Below are 24,889 nucleotides of genomic sequence, written 5' to 3'. Positions count from 1 at the left end.
CCGTGCTCCCCCTCCCGATTATACTCACCTGCTCCTGGCGCGGTCCCTGGGAGCTTCTCTGATGGACTCTTTGGGCGCGGCAGCTCTGCCAGCTTTGAGCGGTCACCGGTACCGCTTATTACAGTAATGAATATTCAGCTCCACCCCTATGGGAGTGGAGTCGCGTCCATAATCATTACTGTAATGAGCGGTACCATGTGACCGTTCAAAGCTGGAAGAGCTGCCGGCGCCTGGAGACCATTGGATTTTCAGCCTAAAAAAATGGACTGAAAATCTTGGCTTATACTCGAGTATATATGGTACATTTCTTGCGTTAAAATGTTGTTTTAGCCCCAAGTTTTTCATTTTCAAAAGAGCCAAAAGGAGAAAATGGACCACAAAATTTGTTACACAATGTCTGCTGAGTATAAAAGTGCCCAATGTGTGGTGAAAAACTACTTTTTAGGCACAGTGCAAAGCTCAGAATGAAAGGAGAAAAGGAGAGCTAGATTGGAGTACAGATTTTGCTGGAATGATTTGCAAGTGCCATGTCACTTTGGCAGAGACCCTCAGGTGTCAGGACAGCAGTACCGCCCCATAAATGACCCCATTTTACAAACTACACCTCTTAATGAAATCATATAGGGGTACAATCAGCATATGGACAGCACATGTATTTCCAAAAATATTATACCATTGAACAGAGAAGAAAAAAATACATAGTTTTACCAATATAATGTTTTAGTCCCAGATTGTACATTTTCATAATAGGAAATAGGTAAAAATTACCACAAAATTTGTTACACATTTTTTTGTGAATGTGGCAACAACCCATATATGGCTGTACTGTTCGGCCACACTGCGAGACTCAGGAGGGTAGGAGCTCCATTTGACTCTTGGATAACAAATTATCATAAAATAGTTTTCAGACCCTATATACACAACCCCTAAGTGCCAAAAGAGCAGAATTCCCCCTCAATTGACCCCCATTTTGGAAATTACACCTCTCTGGGAATTCATATACAGATGTAGTGATGATTTTGCTAGCAATGAATGCCATTATAGCACCCAGCTCTCTTCATTATTGTGCGGATTAGGCACACTCTGGGGCTCAGGAGTAGTGATGAGCAAGTATACTAGTTGCTCGGGTTTTCCCGAGCATGCTCGGGTGTCCTTCGAGTATTTTGGCATGCTCGGAGATTTCGTTTTCGTCGCCTCAGCTGCATAATTTGCGACTGCTAGACAGGCTGAATACCTATGGGAATTCCCTCTACAAACAGGCAACCCCCACATGTATTCAGACTGTCTAGCAGTTGCAAATCATGGAGACAGGCGACGAAAGCTAAATCTCAGAGCACGCCAAAATACTCGGAGGACACCAGAGCAACAAGTATACTCGCTCATCACTACTCAGGAGAGGACATTGGATTTGGGACAGCAGATTTCACTGGATTTCTTTTGGTGGAAGGATTTGTTTTTGTGGGTTGAGTAGAGGCTTTTTTGGTGGAATTTTGTAGTATACAACATTTTAGATCACATTTATCTTGTGCTATATACTAGGCACTTACATCAGTGTTTCCATCTAAATCTACAAAATACGTGATTTGGATGAAACCCCTGAGGGATCCATTCACTAATGAGGCAGCAGCGTCCACAGTATTCATCTGCCTCATTATAGGGAATCTTCTGTCGGGGGTTGTGTCTGAATCACGCATTTCAGAGATTTACACAGAAACCCCAGTGTAAGCTCTCAGGGCAGAGCGCAGGATGAATGTCAGCCAAGCTTTACTGCGATCTTTGGGAGGCAGAATGAAAAAATTAATAGCAGGTGAATAATTCATTTTATTTATTTTTTACACTGTTCCTCGTGCGGTATCAGTATTGAATGACTTTATTCTTCGAGTCGGTACAATTACAGCAATACCAAATGTATAAAGTTTTTTCATATTTGTCTGCTGTCACACACTAAAGCTATAAGTCATGTGAACAGGGGCGGACACTGACAGCTTGGGGCAACTGTTCAAGAAATATGTCTGGGGCCTCCCTCCTTCTTTGGCGACAAAGCTACAGATATATGTATATAGCCACACACACACACACACACACACATATATATATATATATCATATATATATATATATATATATATATATATATATATTATATATGTACAGTATATGAAAAAAATTGGAACAGCATCAAGTACTACCTTACAAAACATGCAGAGCTCTTCTGACCAGCAATCCAATGATCACCAATAATAAATTCAAAGAAAAGAGCAGCACAAAAGAAATGAAAAAAAGTGGACTTTAATGCCTGAACGGCGTGGCAACGTTTCGGATGTGTTATCACTTTTTTGTTGTGTACTACAAAATTCCACCAAAAAAAGCCTCTTTTCTTTGAATATATATATATATATATATATATATATATATATATATATATATATATATATATATATATATATATACAGTATATATATATATATATGTATATATATATATATATATATATATATATATATATACACACAGTACAGACCAAAAGTTTGGACACACCTTCTCATTTAAAGATTTTTCTGTATTTTCATGACTATGAAAATTGTACATTCACACTGAAGGCATCAAAACTATGGATTAACACATGTGGAATTATATACTTAACAAAAAAGTGTGAAACAACTAAGAATGTCTTATATTCTAGGTTCTTCAAAGTAGCCACCTTTTGATTTGATGACTGCTTTGCACACTCTTGGCATTCTCTTGATGAGCTTCAAGAGGTAGTCACCGGGAACGGTCTTCACTTCACAGGTGTGCCCTGTCAGGTTTAATAAGTGGGATTTCTTGCCTTATAAATGGGGTTGGGACCATCAGTTGTGTTGACCAGAACTCTAGTGGATACACAGCTGATGGTCCTATTGTATAGATTGTTAGAATTTGTATTATGGCAAGAAAAAAGCAGCTAAGTAAAGAAAAACAAGTGGCCATCATTACTTTAAGAAATGAAGGTCAGTCAGTCCGAAAAATTGGGAAAACTTTGAAAGTGTCCCCAAGTGCAGTGCCCGATTTTACAGATGCATTGAGCATGTCCTTTTCTGATCCTCGTATCAGGACAAGACATTCTCTGACCACCATGGATCTCATTCTCAGAGCTATGATTTTCAGAGCTGTGTGAATGGATCTATAAAACTCTGAGTCCATGTGCTGTTTGATAAAAAAAATCTGGCATCACACAGACATATCACATGAATGTGAGAATGCAACCTAAGGGATTTTACAAATAACATTATCACTCCAAGTCATACAGAACAGATATACAATAATATTTACATCCAGGAACTTACAGCTGCCGTCTCATTTGATTACTTTCTGCTGCTTCTTCATCTGGTCAAACCCTCATGTAGACATCTCCCAGCCAAGTCTCGTCATGATAATCACAAAAGCCCTGAAAATAACAAGGTCACATACATTGTTTATATATATACGTGTCTCCACCACAGTGCGCCCCTGACTACAGATACAGTGGGGCAAAAAAGTATTTAGTCAGTCAGCAATAGTGCAAGTTCCACCACTTAAAAAGATGAGAGGCGTCTGTAATTTACATCATAGGTAGATCTCAACTATGGGAGACAAACTGAGAAAAAAAAATCCAGAAAATCACATTGTCTGTTTTTTTTATCATTTTATTTGCATATTATGGTGGAAAATAAGTATTTGGTCAGAAACAAAATTTCATCTCAATACTTTGTAATATATCCTTTGTTGGCAATGACAGAGGTCAAACGTTTTCTGTAAGTCTTCACAAGGTTGCCACACACTGTTGTTGGTATGTTGGCCCATTCCTCCATGCAGATCTCCTCTAGAGCAGTGATGTTTTTGGCTTTTCGCTTGGCAACACGGACTTTCAACTCCCTCCAAAGGTTTTCTATAGGGTTGAGATCTGGAGACTGGCTAGGCCACTCCAGGACCTTGAAATGCTTCTTACGAAGCCACTCTTTTGTTGCCCTGGCGGTGTGCTTTGGATCATTGTCATGTTGAAAGACCCAGCCATGTTTCATCTTCAATGCCCTTGCTGATGGAAGGAGGCTTGCACTCAAAATCTCACGATACATGGCCCCATTCATTCTTTCATGCACCCGGATCAGTCGTCCTGGCCCCTTTGCATAGAAACAGCCCCAAAGCATGATGTTTCCACCACCATGCTTTACAGTAGGTATGGTGCTTGATGGATGCAACTCAGTATTCTTTTTCCTCCAAACACGACAAGTTGTGTTTCTACCAAACAGTTCCAGTTTGGTTTCATCAGACCATAGGACATTCTCCCAAAACTCCTCTGGATCATCCAAATGCTCTCTAGCAAACTTCAGACGGGCCCGGACATGTACTGGCTTAAGCAGTGGGACACGTCTGGCACTGCAGGATCTGTCCATGGTGGCGTAGTGTGTTACTTATGGTAGGCCTTGTTACATTGGTCCCAGCTCTCTGCAGTTCATTCACTAGGTCCCCCCGCGTGGTTCTGGGATTTTTGCTCACCGTTCTTGTGATCATTCTGACCCCACGGGGTGGGATTTTGCGTGGAGCCCCAGATCGAGGGAGATTATCAGTGGTCTTGAATGTCTTCCATTTTCTAATTATTGCTCCCACTGTTGATTTCTTCACTCCAAGCTGGTTGGCTATTGCAGATTCAGTCTTCCCAGCCTGGTGCAGGGCTACAATTTTGTTTCTGGTGTCCTTTGACAGCTCTTTGGTCTTCACCATAGTGGAGTTTGGAGTCAGACTGTTTGAGGGTGTGCACAGGTGTCTTTTTATACTGATAACAAGTTTAAACAGGTGCCATTACTACAGGTAATGAGTGGAGGAAAGAGGAGACTCTTAAAGAAGAAGTTACAGGTCTGTGAGAGCCAGAAATCTTGATTGTTTGTTTCTGACCAAATACTTATTTTCCACCATAATATGCAAATAAAATGATAAAAAAACAGACAATGTGATTTTCTGGATTTTTTTTTCTCAGTTTGTCTCCCATAGTTGAGGTCTACCTATGATGTAAATTACAGACGCCTCTCATCTTTTTAAGTGGTGGAACTTGCACTATTGCTGACTGACTAAATACTTTTTTGCCCCACTGTATGTACCCCACCAATTGTATGCTATTAGCCACACACCAATCAAAATATAAAGTGATAAGCAGCACTGTGCCCTTCATTGACTCTATAATTTCTGCAGCCCAATAGGCTATGTGCACACGCTCTGTTTTTTTTGCAGAAAATATGGAAAATTTTACAGTACAAGAAAAGTGCATGGGATCACTGAAGTCTCATGCACATGTTGCTTATTTTTTCCTTTCAGATTTGCAGCAGATTAAAATCTGCATAATGTAAATTCTTGCAGCGTGTTTCACCCTAATGAATGGGGGAAAATATGCAACAAAAGCAAGTAAAAAAAGTTGCATAAAATGTATTTTACGCAACGTTCTTCTTGCCAACACCTTAGGATTTCCAGCAGAATTTTCTACTGCAAATCTTAAACGTGTGCACAAAGCCTTAGTGTCCTATGAACCTTACGCTCTCCTGTCCCACTCTCCTCTGCATCCCATCAATGTCCTCTCCCACACATTCCATCATTGTCTTCTTCCACACATTCCATCATTGTCCTCACCCTCACATCCCACCATTGTCCTTGCCCCCACAAGCCATCATTGCCCTCTCCTACATATCCTACATTTGCCCACTTTTACATATCCCGTCATTGTCCTCTCCTACACATCCCATCCCCCTCAATGTCCTCTCCCCAGTGTATTGAAAAAATGCCAAAAAAAACACCCAAACTCACCTCTCCATCCGTTCCCCCGAGGCATTGCTGCTTATTTCTTCGTCGTTGGCAACTTTCTGTCTGACACACCTGTGTTAGAGACAAAGCGCCAGGCAGGAAGCAGAGGACGAATTCCTGCAGCTCCACTGCCATTTTCTCCTATAGGCAGTGGAGCTGCAGGGATCGCTCCCTGCCTGTCGCATATGATGAGGGCAATGTGGACAGGGGGCCCTTCCGGGGCCTCAGGCTCCAAGCAAAAGGCCAGATTGACCTCAGCATTACCGCCCTGCAAGGGTCCTCTCCACTTCCAGGCCCCAGTGTAGCTACATTGGCTATATAGCTATAGCTGTTTCTAAACAGAAAATATAACAAATTATCAAAAGAAAGACCCTACCACACAATTTGGTGCCATTCATGGCAATTTAAATAAAAATGGGAAGTTGTGTGGTATTTCTCAAAACAGGGGGTGACACAAAAGCCTTGTTGTGATGGGCACATGGGTCAATAATACCGGGAATCGCTCCTTCTACCATGTTTACTACAAACCTGGCATCTTTTTTTGGGGGGGAAGGTTTTGGTTGGGAGTGGGAGGGACGAGACAAATCGTCCCTCCCACTCTGTACATCCTCAAACTCGGAGAATGTCTCTTGTGCCCTTGAGTGAAATAGGAGACACTCAACAATTTTCTCCAGGTCCTGGAGGAAAGTAAACATTCTTTGAGATTTATTGTAGAGGATGAAGCTGTTATATGTAGCAGACTGCTCTTTTTATACCAGGCCCTGGTCTTTCACTATGCTGATTGACAGACTCTCACTTAAAATAATAAAAAGGTACTCAGTACTCCAATGGAAGAAAAAGTTTAAATTGTATTGTAAGACAATCCCAAAAGTTTAGCAACGTGTCAGTCCCACAATATACATGGATTGCTGTAGAATACAGGGTGGAAATGCTGAAGTATGCGCTGGGGAAAGTAGTTGTAGTTGCTAGGTGTGGATTCTCAGTTAACTCATGCTGTCACCATCAATAAACAGTATTGTCATGCAGTGAGTTGGGACTTGTGGATGCTAACCATGTCCCTAGAATTTGGGGTACCCTAGTCTATCACTGCCCCCCCCCAGGTTATTCCTGAAGGTGGAGAGGCATTGCTATGCTCCTACATATACCATTATCTGTTCCCTCCCACACTAAAGGAGGTGGGAAGCCAAAGTGAATAGGATAACACTAACCAGACAAATAAGGAAAGACAGACAGGGATAAATGAAAATAACAATCATACAAAATAGACTCACCAAACAACAGAGTGAAACACAGGGGAGTTAGAGGAAAGAGAAACCAAATAGGAGAGGATGAGGATGTGCACACAGACAAAACTCCAAGTAACAATCCCCTGAACAAATCTCCAAACGCCAACTACAACTTCACCTCTAACGCCAATTCCTAAGTGCCAGAGGCAAGCATATATAGCAGAGGAGTGGCCAACACTGAACAGCTAAGACAATCCAGATAGGAAAGCTCCAGGAGCTTCAACTGAACAGATCACCGTATATACTCGAGTATAAGCCGACCCGAGTATAAGCAGAAACCCCTAATTTTGCAACTAAAAAAAAAAATGGGAAAACTTATTGACTCGAGTATAAGCCTTGGGTGGGAAATGCAGCAGCTATTGGTAAATGTAAAAAATAAAAATAGATACCAATAAAAGTAAAATTAATTGAGACATCAGTAGGTTAACTGTTTTTGAATATCCATATTGAATCAGGAGCCCCATATAATGCTCCACACAGTTCATGATGGGCCCCATAAGATGCTCCACACAAAAATATGCCCCATATAATGCTGCACAAAAGTTAATGATGGCCCCATAAGATGCTCCATATTAAGATATGCCCCTTATAATGCTGCATAAAAGGTTAATGATGGACTCATAAGATGCTCCATATTAAAATATGCCCCATATAATGTTGCACAAAGGTTAATGATGACCCCATAAGATGCTCCATATTAAAATATGTCCCATATAATGCTCCATTAAGGTTGATGGCCCCATAAGATGCTCCATAGAATAGTATGCCCCATATGTTGCTCCATAAAGATTGATGGCCCCATAAGATGTTCCATAGAATAATATGCCCCATATTTTGCTGCTGTGATTAGAAAAAAATATGACATACTCACCTCTTGTCGTTGGGTGCCAGGTGCCGGTGTCCTGAGCAGGTGGGGACACCGGCGCGCTATGGGGGCCAGGTGCCGGAGTCACTGCTGGCTCAGGCCCCTGGCACTTGCAATATTCACCTGTCCCCAATCCACTGTCACGCACCGCTGTGTCTTCTGGGTCTCTGCAGTGACTGTTCAGGCAGAGGGCACGCACTAAACACATCATCGCGCCGACCTGAACATCACAGCCAGAGAACGCAGAAGACAGAGCCAGTCGGTGGAATGGGGACAGGTAAATATCGCATGGCTCACCCTCCCCCGTCATACTCACCCCCTCCTGGCACGGTCTCTGCTTCTCCGATTGTCTCCAGCAGCTTGTTCCTGTGTTCAGCGGTCACACGGTACCGCTCATTAAAGTAATAAACATGCGCTCCATGCCTATGGGATAGGAGTCGTGTCCATATTCATTACTTTAATGAGCGGTACCACGTGACCACTGAACACAGGAAGAGCTGTAGGCGCCAGAGACCATCTAAGAAGCAGGGACGTGCAGAGACCGCGCCGGGAGCAGGTGAGTATGATGTGACAGCTGCCACTCCTGCTGCTCCCCCTCCGACCCCCTGGGACAAAGACTCGAGTATAAGCTGAGAGGGGCACTTTCAGCCTAAAAAAAATGGTCTGGAAATCTTGGCTTATACTCGAGTATATATGGTAACCCTTGTACGATGGTGAAGCACTTCTAACCAGTGCTGGAGTGTGTGAAACCAGCAATCTTCTGGTCCCTCTCTTTCACAGTATGCCCATGTCAAGTGCAACACAAAAGCTATAGAAAGCAAATAGTGCAAAAATGTTTACAACCTAATTGTAAAAAAAAATCTAATTTAGCCCCAAATACAAAAAAAAAACTTTAATTGCTGAAATTGAATAACATTACAACATAAGAGTCAAGTGAGACATTTCAGAATCATTTTCTTACTACTGACTTATGAAAGTCCTATTATGTTTTCATTTATCATCCTTATTCCATGGCTGATTTTGCACAAGGTTATGTGAGCAATGCATCAATCTATCGCCTTTGGGTCACAAACCTGAGCCTGCACTTTCATACTTGCTTCCAGGATAATGCAATTTTTATCATTTTTGTCTATTCTATAAAGGAGGAAAAGTTATTCTCTGCATATTTATAGATTTTCAGGCATAAATAGTGAAACATGAGCTCTAGATTATTCACCAGGATTGAAAACAGTACAATCCTTGCAAGGTGATGGATGGAGTGGATAATAGCACCTCAGATAGCCTTTTAATATCTTTGATAAATAAGTTTCCATTTCATCTGGCAAAATCTAAGAAATGGAATAAATTGCCATTGTATTATATATTATGTATTATATATGGCTGATAAAATCTGCAGCAATCAATATGCACAAAAAATATGACACCATTAAAAAACAAGAACAAACAACAAAAACAGATCCAAACAATCAGCAAAAAAGCAGAAGAGCTGTCCAGTTATATTGTTTAATCGGGAGCAAATGGCAATTACAGAAAACTGAACATAGCATTAATATTACTACATTAAAATGTAGCCAGGGGGGCAGAAAGTTACTATAAGCATCACTAAGGAATCCGTGCCCCAATACACTACTCAGTAGAGGTACATACCTGTCCACAAGATGCTCATCAGACCTGTCTCTTTGTAGTAGATGCTGGAAGTATTCTTCTACAACTTCTGATGTGAGTGCTCTTTTAAGGTAAGGGTAATACAATGGGTGACGAGCCACAACACCTACATTACAAAAATAAGACAGCCCTCTCACTACAAATGAACGGCAGGAGATAGTAGAGTCAGCTTTTATTTAGGGAGCCTGGAGGTACTTCAGAGATGAACCATATGGATTCATTGGATTATATTCAACACCTTTTGGTACGTCTAGCAACTGGATGGTCCCAACTGAGCCAAAAAACTGAAATTGTGCAATACAACACACCAAATGCATTACACAGAATACGTGAAGTACAAAAATATTACATATGAGTGTGAATACTGCCATACCAATAGAGCGGCAGAAACCATAAATATTGCAACTAGTGAAGTATAATTACCTATATTAGCAATGTTTCCCTTGTCCCCACTTCTGGTATAAGCCAGTTCCTCTAAACGATATGAATAAGGACCACTTGGCAAGTCTGAAGAAATAAGCCGATAAGACCAAAGAGCAGATGTGAGCTTTACTGCGTAATTACAAACATTAGCATCTATAACAATCAATAAAATAGATGTGTGCTACTTATGGTGCCTCCTGACCTAATGGCTGATGATGAAGATCTTTTAGATCGAAACGCGTAGCTATTAGCAGGTTTTTGTCGCTGTTCACATTCCCTTCTGTGCAGGGATGATTTTTAAGGATATGGATCAATAAAGGATTTTTAATCGGAAAGGTGCTGGAACAGTCTTCACATTTCTTTCCTTGGTTTCTCTGGCTTAGAGCAGGAAGATAAGACTCAGCCTACAGTCCCGCCCAGGAGCACGGGCATACCATTAACCGAAAACTTCCAACACTGATTACATTTTAGTCAGTATAACTGCTGCAATCTGACAGTGTCTGTAGATTACTTAGCAAATTCCTGCTGACAGGTTCCCTTTAAATAAGGGGAAAATCTATGCAAGTCTGGTAATGCCTAATCTTACTAACCTTGATAATTATGTTGCCAGTTCATTTTTGCACCACAACGAATACAGTAAAAACAATTATGGAATTGAGTTTTTGTTTTTTTTATCATCACTTCACAGCACATGAAATTTTTCTTTACTGTTTTTTTCACTACATTTTACACTATGATGAAATTAATTGTGTCATTGAAACAGACCTCATAAGGCTATGTTGAAAAATTTAGAAAAAAGATTTTGCTCTTGAAAGAATGGTAAGGGGAAAAAAAAGCAAAAACATTAAAAAGTCCTGTCCAGAAGGAGTTTTACAGCGTTTCTCACTTCCATATGAAGAGGTAAGAAGCACTGTTGACATGGTAGCCATCATTAGTATACCAGATATCAGTATAACTGCTGGGCTAACATGATACTAGCCAAGTGGCTGATAGACGCCATGACAGCACCTCTAAATTCGAAATGTGAAAATCAAGGATTTCTAGGGATATAACAATTGAGACCTCCACCAATCACGAGAATGAAAAGGACATGTGTGTTCCAGTAGGTTTTTCCTGCACAGCGGCACACTCAGATACCTGGCTGTGCAGCAAAATGAAACAAACAGTGCTTCAGCAGGTGGCCCAGGAACTTTGCCCTGAAAAAACAGAAGTGGACCTAGCGCTGAAGCAAAGCTGCTACTATATCAAAAAAGGTTTGGATCCCCCTCAACCAAAGCACTCAAAGTGATGCCATATTCTAATGTTATGCCATCACTTACTGTGATGGGAATACACCTTCATAGGGGATCTGCTTGGTTGCAGATTCCCGTTGAAGAGTTTGTCTTCTAAAGACAACATTCTACCAAAATTCCCAGTTATGCCATAAGTACCGTGTATCATACAGGGGATGGGGGGTTCTCCCCTCTGGGAGACACAATAGGAGCAGCTCCCATTCTTGCAGACTCTAGCCTTTGTTGTACCTTGGATTCATCTGAAATTAATCAAAGTAAAACAAGATGTTTAAAAATCTATTGTCTCAATACCTTTGGGCACTTCTGGTGTTACAGGCTCCACGGCCGATATGTATTCATCCACAGTGAAAGAATGATCATCCACAAATTTTTCTATATGTTTTCCATCCATGAAAATATCAATCTGAACACATATAAAAACAAAAAGACAGCAAATGAAGACATTCCATAGCTGATTATATAGATCTAAGACCTAAAGGCGTATTCTGACACAAATGTCTGATGGGGAGACATTCCACCTATAGGAAGAATCGGTCCCATCACTTGTGCTGCAAAAAGGTCAATCATGTCCAAAAATAGTAAAGGAATATGCCAAACATGAGCATTGCTATTTCCATTAGTCCTGTGTGCTGGGTCCCAGATTTTTTGGCTGCCAAAAAGTTTTCCTTGGAAACCAAAACCTAAATTTCAAACAAACACATTTGTGCACAAACTCTACAATGAATAAAATAGCTGTGAGGAGGGAAAGATCAACGGGATCATTCACAACATATAGTTGAACATTGGGAAATGTAATCCAACTGCTGAATGTGCAGGTAAAGGACTTTATAAAAGTAGATCTACTTGGAAAATAACGAATGCCCGATTGATCACTTAGTTAATATTCATTTCGATAAACTAACTTGTTCTCTTAAAAGGAAAAAACATAACAAGAGTGGAAATAAGCCTCACTGTGTAATGCATGGATGTTTCTCCTCACTGGTATAGCTTGGGTCCAAGTCTGTTAACCACCGGAAAATTCACAGGAAAAAAGATCCATATGGCTATTTTTGATAAAAAGTTCTGATCTTTATTTTGCACGATGTAAAAAGCAATTAAAAGATACAATGGGTACTAACGCATATTCTATGACTAAGGGCTTCGGCCAGAAACATGTCAGCATGGGCACTATCTTTTAGTAGTCTGGACAATCCACTTTAAAAATCTAAGGGGTTTGGCTTCTCCTTGTGGAGAGTGACATAGCAGCTCTGGCTTTTCAAGGTAAGGAGGCTTATTCGCTGTGCAATGCTCCTCTGGGAACGAGGGCCACGAGCCTGAAACACCGTGTCTGCGAACTGAGATACTGATTTGGCTCTTATCCTAAGTCATATTGCAAGACTCATTAAAGGGTTGATTGTGACTTGTAGGATCGCTACTTCCCAATAGGAGGCGTTATAGAGTTCAAGTCCTCTTTTTCTCTGAAGAGGCAATTTGCATATTAAATTTCTCAGATGAGCATTGCACGGCGAATAAGCCTCCTTACCTTGACAAGCCAGATCTGGTATGTCACTCTCCATAAGGAGAAACGTTGTCCCTTAGACCCCAGTCCAGAGCCTCTCACCTAGCCAAATTAGTTCTCATGCTTCGCACTGACGAGGGCCAACAGCCCGAAACACCGTGACTGCAAACTGAGATACTGATTTGGCTTTTATCCTAAGTCATATTGCAAGACTCGTTAAAGGGTTGATTGTGACTTGTAGGATCGCTACTTCCAACAGGTGGCGCTATAGAGTTAAGTCCTCTTTTTCTCTGAAGAGGCAATTTGCAAATAAAGATCAGAACCTTTTTTTATCAAAAATAGCCACATGGATCCTTTTTCCTCTTTTTTCCTGTGTAACTTATTCTCATATTTCCAGCTGCTATGCATTTTCATTCAATAAATATTAGATAAGTAATACTCAAATACACTCACATTCACATATTTCCTGGGGTACAGGAAGAAAAATGGTTTCAGAACTGGAGACCTGTGATGGCAAAGGAAGGTCATTAGTGATCCACAACTCCAGAATAATATTCATTCAATGACAGTATGATACTATGAAAAATTGTCTCTGTATCAAGGTAACGCAAAAAGATAAATCACTTTACTAAACGGTGTGGTTTGTCTTTCTGCTCAGCACCAGGTAAGTGATGTACAAAATGAATGTTTTCAAAGGAGTTGAAAACCATTTCACCATAAGTAATATTAGGGAACCATCTTTTGGGATTCCCATCTGACAGAATTGAGTCTGTCAAACAGCAGCAGGAACCAGTCAATCAGCTTTACTTCATGGGTCCTGCAGAATTGTTACACACCTGTCCGGGCTATCCCGGTCCATGCTTCCATCCCCTGCAAACTGAAGGCCCCATACACGTTATACAAATAATCCGAACCTGCTAATCTCGGGCAAACAATCCAATGTGTACAGTGTCGGACTTGGGTGCCAAGGGCCCACCAGTAACAATGACCTTGGGGGGACAACTTTTCATCTGCAAATATTACACTACCCTCATTCACAAATTTACCTATATATCTATATAATAATAAACTAGGTAATTTGGTTAATCAATTATGAGATGCTGTTTTTTCTGTATAGAGTAAATCATGTGAATTATGCCAAGTACATGTCTGCACAGGGGCCCACCGGGGGATTCCCCTGTTCCCCTATGGGCCAGTCCGAGCCTGAATGTGTATGGGGGCCTACTGACTCTCCCCCAACAGATGATATTAGGGAAGAGAAGAATCTGGCCTTCAGATTTCCAACTTCCGATCTCTTTTGTTCGGAATAGAAACAAGCTGCTGCCAGAGGAGTCTGGCAACAGTTGTCTTTTGCTTGGCCAAACTAAGCATTCCTGTATATGGAGGAGTTGTGATCTTTCAGTGGACACTTATCTAAATCTAATGAGCATGGCCAACTAAAGGGGAATCTGCAGGATTTCACCAACTCAAACTATTTACAGTAAGGAAAAAAGTATTCAGTCAGCCACCAATTGTACAAGTTCTCCCACTTAGGCTTCTTTCACACTTCTGTCGGCACTTGGCCGTCGCTAAGCGTCGGCACGACGTACCGATGGACGGTGTGAAAATTCGCACAACGTGGGCAGCAGATGCAGTTTTTCAACGCATCTGTTGCCCATTCTAAAGTCCCGGGGAGGAGGGGGCGGAGTTCAGGCCGCGCATGCGCGGTAGGAATTGCAGGATCCGACGTACGGAAAAACGTTTTTTCGCTACGACGGTCCGCCAAATACCGACGCATCCAGTGCACGACGTATGGAACGTGTGTCCATACGTCGGGAAGCGTCAGTAATACAAGTCTATGTGCAAAAAACGCATCCTGCGGGCTACTTTGCAGGATGCGTTTTTTGCACAGAACAACGCATTTGGAAGGAGGCCAAATGACGGAAATGTGAAAGTAGCCTTAAAAAGATGAGAGGCCTGTAATTGATATCATAGGCAGACCACAACTGTGAGAGTCAAAATAAGAAAACAAATCCGGAAAATCACCTTGTCTGATTTGGCAAGATTTATTTTGCAAATCATGGAGGAAAGTAAGTATTTGGTCACCTAAAAACATGCAAGATTTCTGGCTCTCACAGACCTGTGACTTCTTCTTTAAGAATCCTCTGTCCTCCACTCATTACCTGTAGTATTGGCACCTGTTTGAACTTGTTATCAGTATAAAAGACACCTGTGCCCACAAACTCAACAGTCACACTCCAAACTCCACTATGGTGAAGACTAAAGAGCTGTGTAAGGACACCAGAAACAAAATTGTAGCCCTGCACCAGGCTGGGAAGACTGAATCTGCAATAGCCAAGCAGCTTGGTGTGATGAAATCAACCATGGAAGCAATAAGAAAATGGAAGACATACAAGACCACTGATAATCTCCCTCGATCTGGGGCTCCACGTAAGATCTCACCCCATGGGATCAAAATGATCACAAGAACGGTGAGCAAAAATCCCAGAACTACAGGGGGGGACCTAGTGAATGACCTGCATAGAGCTTGGACCACTGTAATAAAGGCTACCATCAGTAACACACTACGCCGCCAGGGACTCAGATCCTGCAGTGCCAGACGTGTCCCCCTGCTTAAGCCGGTACATGTCCGGGCCTGTCTGAAGTAAGTTTGCTAGAGAGCATTTGGATTATCCAGAAGAGTATTGGGAGAATGTCATATGGTCTGATGAAACCAAAGTAGAACTGTTTGGTAGAAACAAAACTCGTCATGTTTGGAGGAGACATAATACCAAGTTACATCCAAAGAACACCATACCTAATGTGAAGCATGGGGGTGGCAACATCATGCTTTGGGGCTCTGCAAAGGGACCAAAACGACTGATCCATGTACGTGAAAGAATGAATGGGGCCACGTATCATGAGATAGTGAGTGCAAACCTCCTTCCATCAGCAAGGGCATTGAAGATGAAACGTTCTTTCAGCATGATAATGATCCCAAGCACAAAACAAGAGCAATGAAGGAGTGGCTTCATAAGTAGCATATGAAGGTCCTGGAGTGGCCTAGCCAGTCTCCAGATCACAACCCCATACAAAACCTTTGGAGGGAGTTGAAAGTCCGTGTTGCCCAGCGACAGGTCCAAAACATCACTGCTCTAGAGGAGATCTGCATTGAGGAATGGGCCAACGTACCACCAACATTGTGTGCCAGACTGGTGAATACTTACAGAAAACGTTTGACTTCTGTCATTGCCAACAAAGCATATATAAAAAAAATATTATGATGAACTTTTGTTAATGACAAATACGCATTTTCCTCCATAATTTGCAAAATAAATCTTGCCAAATCAGACAAGGTTATTTTCTGGATTTCTCATTTTGACTCTCATAGTTGTGGCCTACCTATGATGTCAATTATAGGCCTCTGTCATCTTTTTAAGTGGGAAAACTTGCACAATTGGTGGCTGACTAAATACTTTTTTCCCCCACTGTATATGCACATGCTGCTTTTTCAAAGACAAATCTGGGAATTACCCTCAATTAAGCAGGCCTTTCCTTCATTAGAGAAATAAGAGTTTTAATGGATACACAAATGAAGCTGAGGTGCTTTTAGCATGTGGAAACTCATTCCAAGCTTCTGTCATACCAGGTTTATTCCCTGCCTAGTGCCACCCCCGCCTGCTTGGCTGACAGTTACTTTGCTTGAAGTGACATAGCATATAGTATGTCAGTCAAGCAGGTAAATTCTCCACTGGGCGTGAAATAGGGCTGGAGGTTTAGAAAGCATTTCCACAATCCGAAAGCACTCCAGCCTCATTTGCATATCTGTTCAAATGCTGATTTCTCAGTAAGAGAGGGAAAGACTGGCTAGTTAAAGGTATTACTGGATTTGTCTTTGATAGCACTTCATGTGCATATAAGTACTTTGGAGAGTGATGGGGTTGTCCACACCACGTTAAAATTTTTACCTTAAAAGGGATCTGTAGTGTAACTTTACAAGAAAATGACAAATGAATGAGGAAATTTATAATATACAGTACAGACCAAAAGTTTGGACACACCTTCTCATTTAAAGATTTTTTCTGTATTTTCATGACTATGAAAATTGTAAATTCACACCGAAGGCATCAAAACTATGAATTAACACATGTGGAATTATATTCTTAACAAAAAAGTGTGAAACAACTGAAAATATGTCTTATATTCTAGGTTCTTCAAAGTAGCCACCTTTTGCTTTGATGACTGCTTTGCACACTCTTGGCATTCTCTTGATGAGCTTCAAGAGGTAGTCACCGTGAATGGTCTTCCAACAATCTTGAAGGAGTTCCCAGAGATGCTTAGCACTTGTTGGCCCTTTTGCCTTCACTCTGCGGTCCAGCTCACCCCAAACCATCTTGATTGGGTTCAGGTCTGGTGACTGTGGAGGCCAGGTCATCTGGCATAGCACCCCATCACTCTTCTTCTTGGTCAAATAGCCCTTACACAGCCTGGAGGTGTATTTGGGGTCATTGTCCTGTTGAAAAATAAATTATGGTCCAACTAAATGCAAACCAGTTGGAATAGCATGCCGCTGCAAGATGCTGTGGTAGCCTTGCTGGTTCAGTATGCCTTCAATTTTGAATAAATCCCCAACAGTGTCACCAGCAAAGCACCCCCACACCATCACACCTCCTCCTCCATGCTTCACGGTGGGAACCAGGCATGTAGAGTCCATCCGTTCACCTTTTCTGAGTCGCACAAAGACACGGTGGTTGGAACCAAAGATCTCAAATTTGTAATCATCAGACCAAAGCACAGATTTCCACTGGTCTAATGTCCATTCCTTGTGTTCTTTAGCCCAAACAAGTCTCTTCTGCTTGTTGCCTGTCTTTAGCAGTGGTTTCCTAGCAGCTATTTTACCATGAAGGCCTGCTGCACAAAGTCTCCTCTTAACAGTTGTTGTAGAGAACTGCTAGAACTCTGTGTGGCATTGACCTGATCTCTAATCTGAGCTGCTGTTAACCTGCGATTTCTGAGGCTGGTGACTCGGATAAACTTATCCTCAGAAGCAGAGGTGACTGTTGGTCTTCCTTTTCTGGGGCGGTCCTCATGGGTGCCAGTTTCTTTGTAGCGCTTGATGGTTTTTGCCACTGCACTTGGGGACACTTTCAATGTTTTCCCAATTTTTTGGACTGACTGACCTTCATTTCTTAAAGTAATGATAGCCACTTGTTTTTCTTTACTTAGCTGCTTTTTTCTTGCCATAATACACATTCTAACAGTCTATTCAGTGGGACTATCAGCTGTGTGTCCACCAGACTTCTGCACAACACAACTGATGGTCCCAACCCCATTTATAAGGCAAGAAATCCCACTTATTAAACCTGACAGGGCACACCTGTGAAGTGAAAATAATTTCCGGTGAGTACCTCTTGAAGCTCATCAAGAGAATGCCAAGAGTGTGCAAAGCAGTCATCAAAGCAAAAGGTGGCTACTTTGAAGAACCTAGAATATAAGACATATTTTCAGTTGCTTCACACTTTTTTGTTAAGCATATAATTCCACATGTGTTAATTCATAGCTTTGATGCCTTCAGTGTGAATTTCCAATTTTCATAGTCATGAAAATACAGAAAAATCTTTAAATGAGAAGGTGTGTCCAAACTTTTGGTCTGTTCTGCATCTTATCAGAAAAATCATTTTTTTCTTCACTTGTAAGCCATTTATTCCCATACGTTCCTACGCCCTGAATGCACCATCCACTATGAAAGAAAAAAACGACTAAATTCAGTCTTTCTGAAGACAAGAGAAACTGCCAGCAAAGTAAAGAGCCAAGTTCCGCCTTCCATTATACCCTATGGAGGGAGTGAGGTGGATTGAGGAATAGAATGATAGAGCAAACAGAGAAAGACACAGAAAGATGGTGCTGAGCTTTCTAATAAGTCTTTCACCTTACTCCAGTTCTGGATTCACATCTACACAATTTAGTACAGTTGCATAATTTACTTCATACTGCTGCGTCCATCAGTGTGCTACCTAAGGAATGACAAGCAGAAATCCATCTCTGCGTTCTGTGCTATGTATGGAAGACATGTTTGTTTAGCTGTCTTATCTCATAAAAAAAATACAAAAAAATAAAATGGTGTTTTGTTTTTCAATCATTTGTAGAGGACTCCCCCTTCTATAAAGATGGCCATACACCTTAGATAGTGGTTGGCTGAAAGCTCGTTTGGCCAACCTTTATTCCTCTTCAACCCCTCATAGGGAAAGTGTTCCTGGATTTTCATTGGAAAAAGCAGAGTAAACCACTGCCAAATACATCAGGCTGTGGCATATCTCCCACAAGAACAAAGGTATTAGGAGCTTAAATTCAACATACTAATCGTCTCTCAGCATAAATTTTGAAGACATCCATACATATTAAATAGTTAAACAATACAGTCGAATTCAGTGGACAATATTCTAAAAAGTGTATGGGGCCTTAAAAACAGGAATTATAACCAATCATAATGACAAGGAAAGCAATACAGCACAGTGCAGAAATGTAACACTCACACCCGAGGACGTCCACCAACAATAGCAGTGAGACCTGGAGCTATGGGAAAAAAAAGATAACAAACATGAAATGTTAATATATATTGTAGATCTCTGCTCGGCCTGTATGCATGTTAGATAATTTGATCTAAAAATTCAAACATCTGCTAGAAGAAGAACAAAAAAACAAAACAGGTGAGGATGTTAAACCTTGTTTTATGAAACTTCTGACAGGTCACATTGCTAAGGATCAGCTCATGTACAACGAATAATATAAATGACACTGACGACTGTAGAACCAGAAGGTTGTCCAAGATTAGTAAAAAGAATCAGTGGCAGTATTTGTTGGCTATCTCTCATATTGAAGCTTAGATCTTTCTAGTCTCAGACAACTCTTTGTGGAAATCCAAGAAAGCGTCAAGAATGTAAATTCGGTTGGTTTTGGCATAGAGGGCCCACTGTTGCCACTATCGCTACCTATATCCTGAGACCAGTTTGAGCATTTAGGGCCCCTAGAGAATGTCTTCTTTTCTTTTTTTTTTCTTGTTAGATTGTTATAGAAAATACAAAGGGGCAGTTCATCAAGATCGGCATTATTCACGTTGGTCTTAATGAGGTGTGCTGGAGTCACACAATCCCGATTCATGAAAAGGTGCACACCTCTTCATGAATCATTAATGTCTGACGAGTTGTGCGGCGTGCACTTCAATACACCATGCCAGAAATCGCACTCCAGTTAGGTACTGGAGTGATATTTCAGGAGTAGAGAACGCCACAGCTCGCTGTCATGAATTAAACGAACTGTGGCATCGCACCCCAGCTCTACCCATTTTGGCAGCGCTAGGAGAAACTGGATTGAAAACACCCAAAGTCACAAAATTTTGGCATGAAAGCTTTGATGAATAGCACATAATGTATAGAAAAACCCAGATGAAGGGACTAGATAACTGCCATGTAGAGGGCAAGCTAATGTTTGAACTCTGTCCTTCTCAACTGCACCAAGAAGATGGGAACAACTATCTGGAGAACTCCCTGTTCCAATAAAGGGGTTGTCGATGCTTGTTCTTTCACCGCTGTGGATATGATGCGGGGACATGTGAAGCTCTGTCCCAACTGTGGATGTAATGTGAGGACATGGGAAGATCTAGCACCACTGTGAATGTGATGTGGGGACATGTAAAGCTCTGTCACCGCTGTGGATGTAATGTGAGGACATGGGAAGATCTAGCACCACTGTGAATGTCATGTGGGGACATGTGAAGCTCTGTCGCCAATGTGAATGTGATGTGGGACCATGGGAAGCTCTATCACCACTGTGGATGTTATGTGGGGACATGGGAAGCTCTATCACCACTGTGAATGTCATGTGGGGACATGTGAAGCTCTGTCGCCAATGTGAATGTGATGTGGGACCATGGGAAGCTCTATCACCACTGTGGATGTTATGTGGGGACATGGGAAGCTCTATCACCACTGTGGATGTGATGTGAGGACATGTGAAGCTCTGTCACCACTGTGGATGTGATGTGGGAACACGGGAAGCTCTATCACCACTGTGGATGTTATGTGGGGACATGGGAAGCTCTGTTACTACTGTGGATGTGATGTGGGGACATGTGAAGCTCTGTTACCACTGTGGATGTGATGTGGGAACACGGGAAGCTCTATCACCACTGTGGATGTTATGTGGGGACATGGGAAGCTCTGTCACTACTGTGGATGTGATGTGGGGACATGGGAGGCTCTATCACCGCTGTGGATGTGATGTGCAGACATGCGAGGCTCTGTCACCACTGTGGATGTGATGTGCGGACATGTGAAGCTCTGTCACTACTGTGGATGTGATGTGGGAACATGGGAAGTTCATTCACCGCTGTGGATGTGATGTGGGGACATGGGAAGCTCTATCACCACTGTGAATGTGATGTTAGGACTTGTGAAGCTCTATCACCACTGGATGTGATGTGGGGACATGTGAAGCTCTGTCACCACTGTGGATGTGATGTGGGGACATAGGAAGCTCTGTCACTACTGTGGATGTGATGTGGGGACATTTGAAGCTCTGTCACTACTGTGGATGTGATGTGCGGACATGGGAAGATCTATCACCACTGTGAATGTGATGTGGAGACATGTGAAGCTCTATCACCACTGTGGATGTGATGTGGGGACATGGGAAGCTCTGTCACTACTGTGGATGTGATGTGGGGACATGTGAAGCTCTGTCACCACTGTGGATGTGGTGTGGGGACATGTGAAGCTCTATCACCACTGGATGTGATGTGGGGACATGGGAAGCTCTGTCACTACTGTGGATGTGATGTGGGGACATGTGAGGCTCTGTCACCACTGTGGATGTGATGTGGGGACATGTCAGGCTCTATCACCACTGTGGATGTGATGTGGGAACATGTGATGCTCTATAAACACTGTGGATGTGATGTGAGGACATGTGAAGCTCTGTCACCACTGTGGAAGTGATGTGGGAACATGTGAAGCTCTGTCACCACTGTGGATGTGATGTGGGGACATGTGAAGCTCTATCACCACTGTGGATGTGATGTGGGGACATGGGAAGCTCTATCACCACTGTGGATGTTATGTGGGGACATGGGAAGCTCTGTCACTACTGTGGATGTGATGTGTGAACATGGGAAGTTCATTCACGGCTGTGGATGTGATGTGGGGACATGTGAAGCTCTATCACCACTGTGGATGTGATGTGGGGACATGTTAAGCTCTATCACCAATGTGGATGTGATGTGGGGATATGTGAAGCTCTATCACCACTGTGGATGTGATGTGAGGACATGGGAAGATCTATCACCACTGTGAATGTGATGTGGGGACATGTGTCACGGGAAGACTAGGTGGGCAAGAGCTAATAACCCGGGCCCCTGCAATTTCCCTCAGACTAGGGAAATCCTGACTGACCCTCTACCTAGAGTTTACACTGATGGTGTGCATGTCTAGGCCTCGACCCTCACCCTGTCTCCTGTTTCAACCCTAGGCTGAAACCACCGCCCACCACCCAGTGAAAAGATCATACACCAATACCCACAGTTAGCACAGACAAGGATAACGGAAAATATACACCATGCCGCAGTCACTCAGGAATACACTATAAATGCGCAGGGCAAAATAAATACAAATATAGGAAGGAGTAAATAAGACAACGGGAAATACACCACCAGATACGATACTCCAACTCCTAGCTCACCACTCCAGACCGAGATAACCACGCACAAGACAGAAGCTATAATCGGTGACGCCCAATGTTCAGAACAACTATTTCAAGGCAGTGGGCGTGGCCCAGCCTCCAATCCGAGCACCAGCCAAATTAACCCCGGACCAGCTAGATAAAATCTAGCCGACGCCACTGAGCACATAGTGGACAAAAGCAGAATTACCGCTGTCTGTCGAACGCCCTGGTATGAACAGCGTCCGGCATGACAAAATGTGAAGCTCTATCACCACTGTGGATGTGATGTGGGGACACGGGAAGCTCTATCACCACTGTGGATGTTATGTGGGGACATGGGAAGCTCTGTCACTACTGTGGATGTGATGTGGGGACATGGGAAGCTCTATCACCACTGGATGTGATGTGGGGACATGGGAAGCTCTATCACCGCTGTGGATGTGATGTGCAGACATGCGAGGCTCTGTCACCACTGTGGATGTGATGTGCGGACATGTGAAGCTCTGTCACTACTGTGGATGTGATGTGGGAACATGGGAAGTTCATTCACCGCTGTGGATGTGATGTGGGGACATGGGAAGCTCTATCACCACTGTGAATGTGATGTTAGGACTTGTGAAGCTCTATCACCACTGGATGTGATGTGGGGACATGTGAAGCTCTGTCACCACTGTGGATGTGATGTGGGGACATAGGAAGCTCTGTCACTACTGTGGATGTGATGTGGGGACATGTGAAGCTCTGTCACTACTGTGGATGTGATGTGCGGACATGGGAAGATCTATCACCACTGTGAATGTGATGTGGGGACATGTGAAGCTCTATCACCACTGTGGATGTGGTGTGGGGACATGTGAAGCTCTATCACCACTGGATGTAATGTGTGGACATGGGAAGCTCTGTCACCACTGTGGATGTGATGTGGGGACATGTCAGGCTCTATCACCACTGTGGATGTAATGTGGGGACATGTGATGCTCTATAAACACTGTGGATGTGATGTGGGGACATGGGAAGCTCTGTCACTACTGTGGATGTGATGTGGGGACATGTGAAGCTCTGTCACCACTGTGGATGTGGTGTGGGGACATGTGAAGCTCTATCACCACTGGATGTAATGTGTGGACATGGGAAGCTCTGTCACCACTGTGGATGTGATGTGGGGACATGTCAGGCTCTATCACCACTGTGGATGTAATGTGGGGACATGTGATGCTCTATAAACACTGTGGATGTGATGTGAGGACATGTGAAGCTCTGTCACCACTGTGGAAGTGATGTGGGGACATGTGAAGCTCTATCACCACTGTGGATGTGATGTGGGGACATGGGAAGCTCTATCACCACTGTGGATGTTATGTGGGGACATGGGAAGCTCTGTCACTACTGTGGATGTGATGTGTGAACATGGGAAGTTCATTCACGGCTGTGGATGTGATGTGGGGACATGTGAAGCTCTATCACCACTGTGGATGTGATGTGGGGACATGTTAAGCTCTATCACCAATGTGGATGTGATGTGGGGATATGTGAAGCTCTATCACCACTGTGGATGTGATGTGAGGACATGGGAAGATCTATCACCACTGTGAATGTGATGTGGGGACATGTGTCACGGGAAGACTAGGTGGGCAAGAGCTAATAACCCGGGCCCCTGCAATTTCCCTCAGACTAGGGAAATCCTGACTGACCCTCTACCTAGAGTTTACACTGATGGTGTGCATGTCTAGGCCTCGACCCTCACCCTGTCTCCTGTTTCAACCCTAGGCTGAAACCACCGCCCAGTGAAAAGATCATACACCAATACCCACAGTTAGCACAGACAAGGATAACGGAAAATATACACCACGCCGCAGTCACTCAGGAATACACTATAAATGCGCAGGGCAAAATAAATACAAATATAGGAAGGAGTAAATAAGACAACGGGAAATACACCACCAGATACGATACTCCAACTCCTAGCTCACCACTCCAGACCGAGATAACCACGCACAAGACAGAAGCTATAATCGGTGACGCCCAATGTTCAGAACAACTATTTCAAGGCAGTGGGCGTGGCCCAGCCTCCAATCCGAGCACCAGCCAAATTAACCCCGGACCAGCTAGATAAAATCTAGCCGACGCCACTGAGCACATAGTGGACAAAAGCAGAATTACCGCTGTCTGTCGAACGCCCTGGTATGAACAGCGTCCGACATGACAACATGTGAAGCTCTATCACCACTGTGGATGTGGGGACATGGGAAGCTCTATCACCACTGTGGATGTAATGTGGGGACATGTGAGGCTCTATCACCACTGTGGATGTGATGTGGGGACATGTGAAGCTCTATCACCACTGTGGATGTGATGTGAGGACA

At 42.9% G+C, this 24,889-nt stretch overlaps 1 protein-coding gene across 2 annotated transcripts in view; it reads right to left on the bottom strand.

Annotated features, from left to right (window-relative positions):
- The window catches only part of LOC143792914 (uncharacterized), a 249,204-nt gene that overhangs the window by 13,551 nt on the left and 210,764 nt on the right, over positions 1 to 24,889 (bottom strand). For both annotated transcript variants that reach the window (XM_077279376.1, XM_077279377.1), the window contains exons 15-19: positions 19,346 to 19,385; positions 13,287 to 13,338; positions 11,627 to 11,738; positions 10,044 to 10,127; positions 9,603 to 9,726 (exon numbers count right to left, since the gene is read on the bottom strand). In XM_077279376.1, the coding sequence (XP_077135491.1) occupies positions 9,603 to 9,726; positions 10,044 to 10,127; positions 11,627 to 11,738; positions 13,287 to 13,338; positions 19,346 to 19,385 (412 nt within the window). The remainder of the gene's footprint in view (positions 1 to 9,602; positions 9,727 to 10,043; positions 10,128 to 11,626; positions 11,739 to 13,286; positions 13,339 to 19,345; positions 19,386 to 24,889) is intronic.

This window comes from Ranitomeya variabilis, chromosome 1 (assembly GCF_051348905.1).
Source record: "Ranitomeya variabilis isolate aRanVar5 chromosome 1, aRanVar5.hap1, whole genome shotgun sequence".
Classification (NCBI taxonomy): Eukaryota; Metazoa; Chordata; class Amphibia; order Anura; family Dendrobatidae; genus Ranitomeya; species Ranitomeya variabilis.
This window is presented reverse-complemented; position numbering and strand designations above follow the sequence as displayed.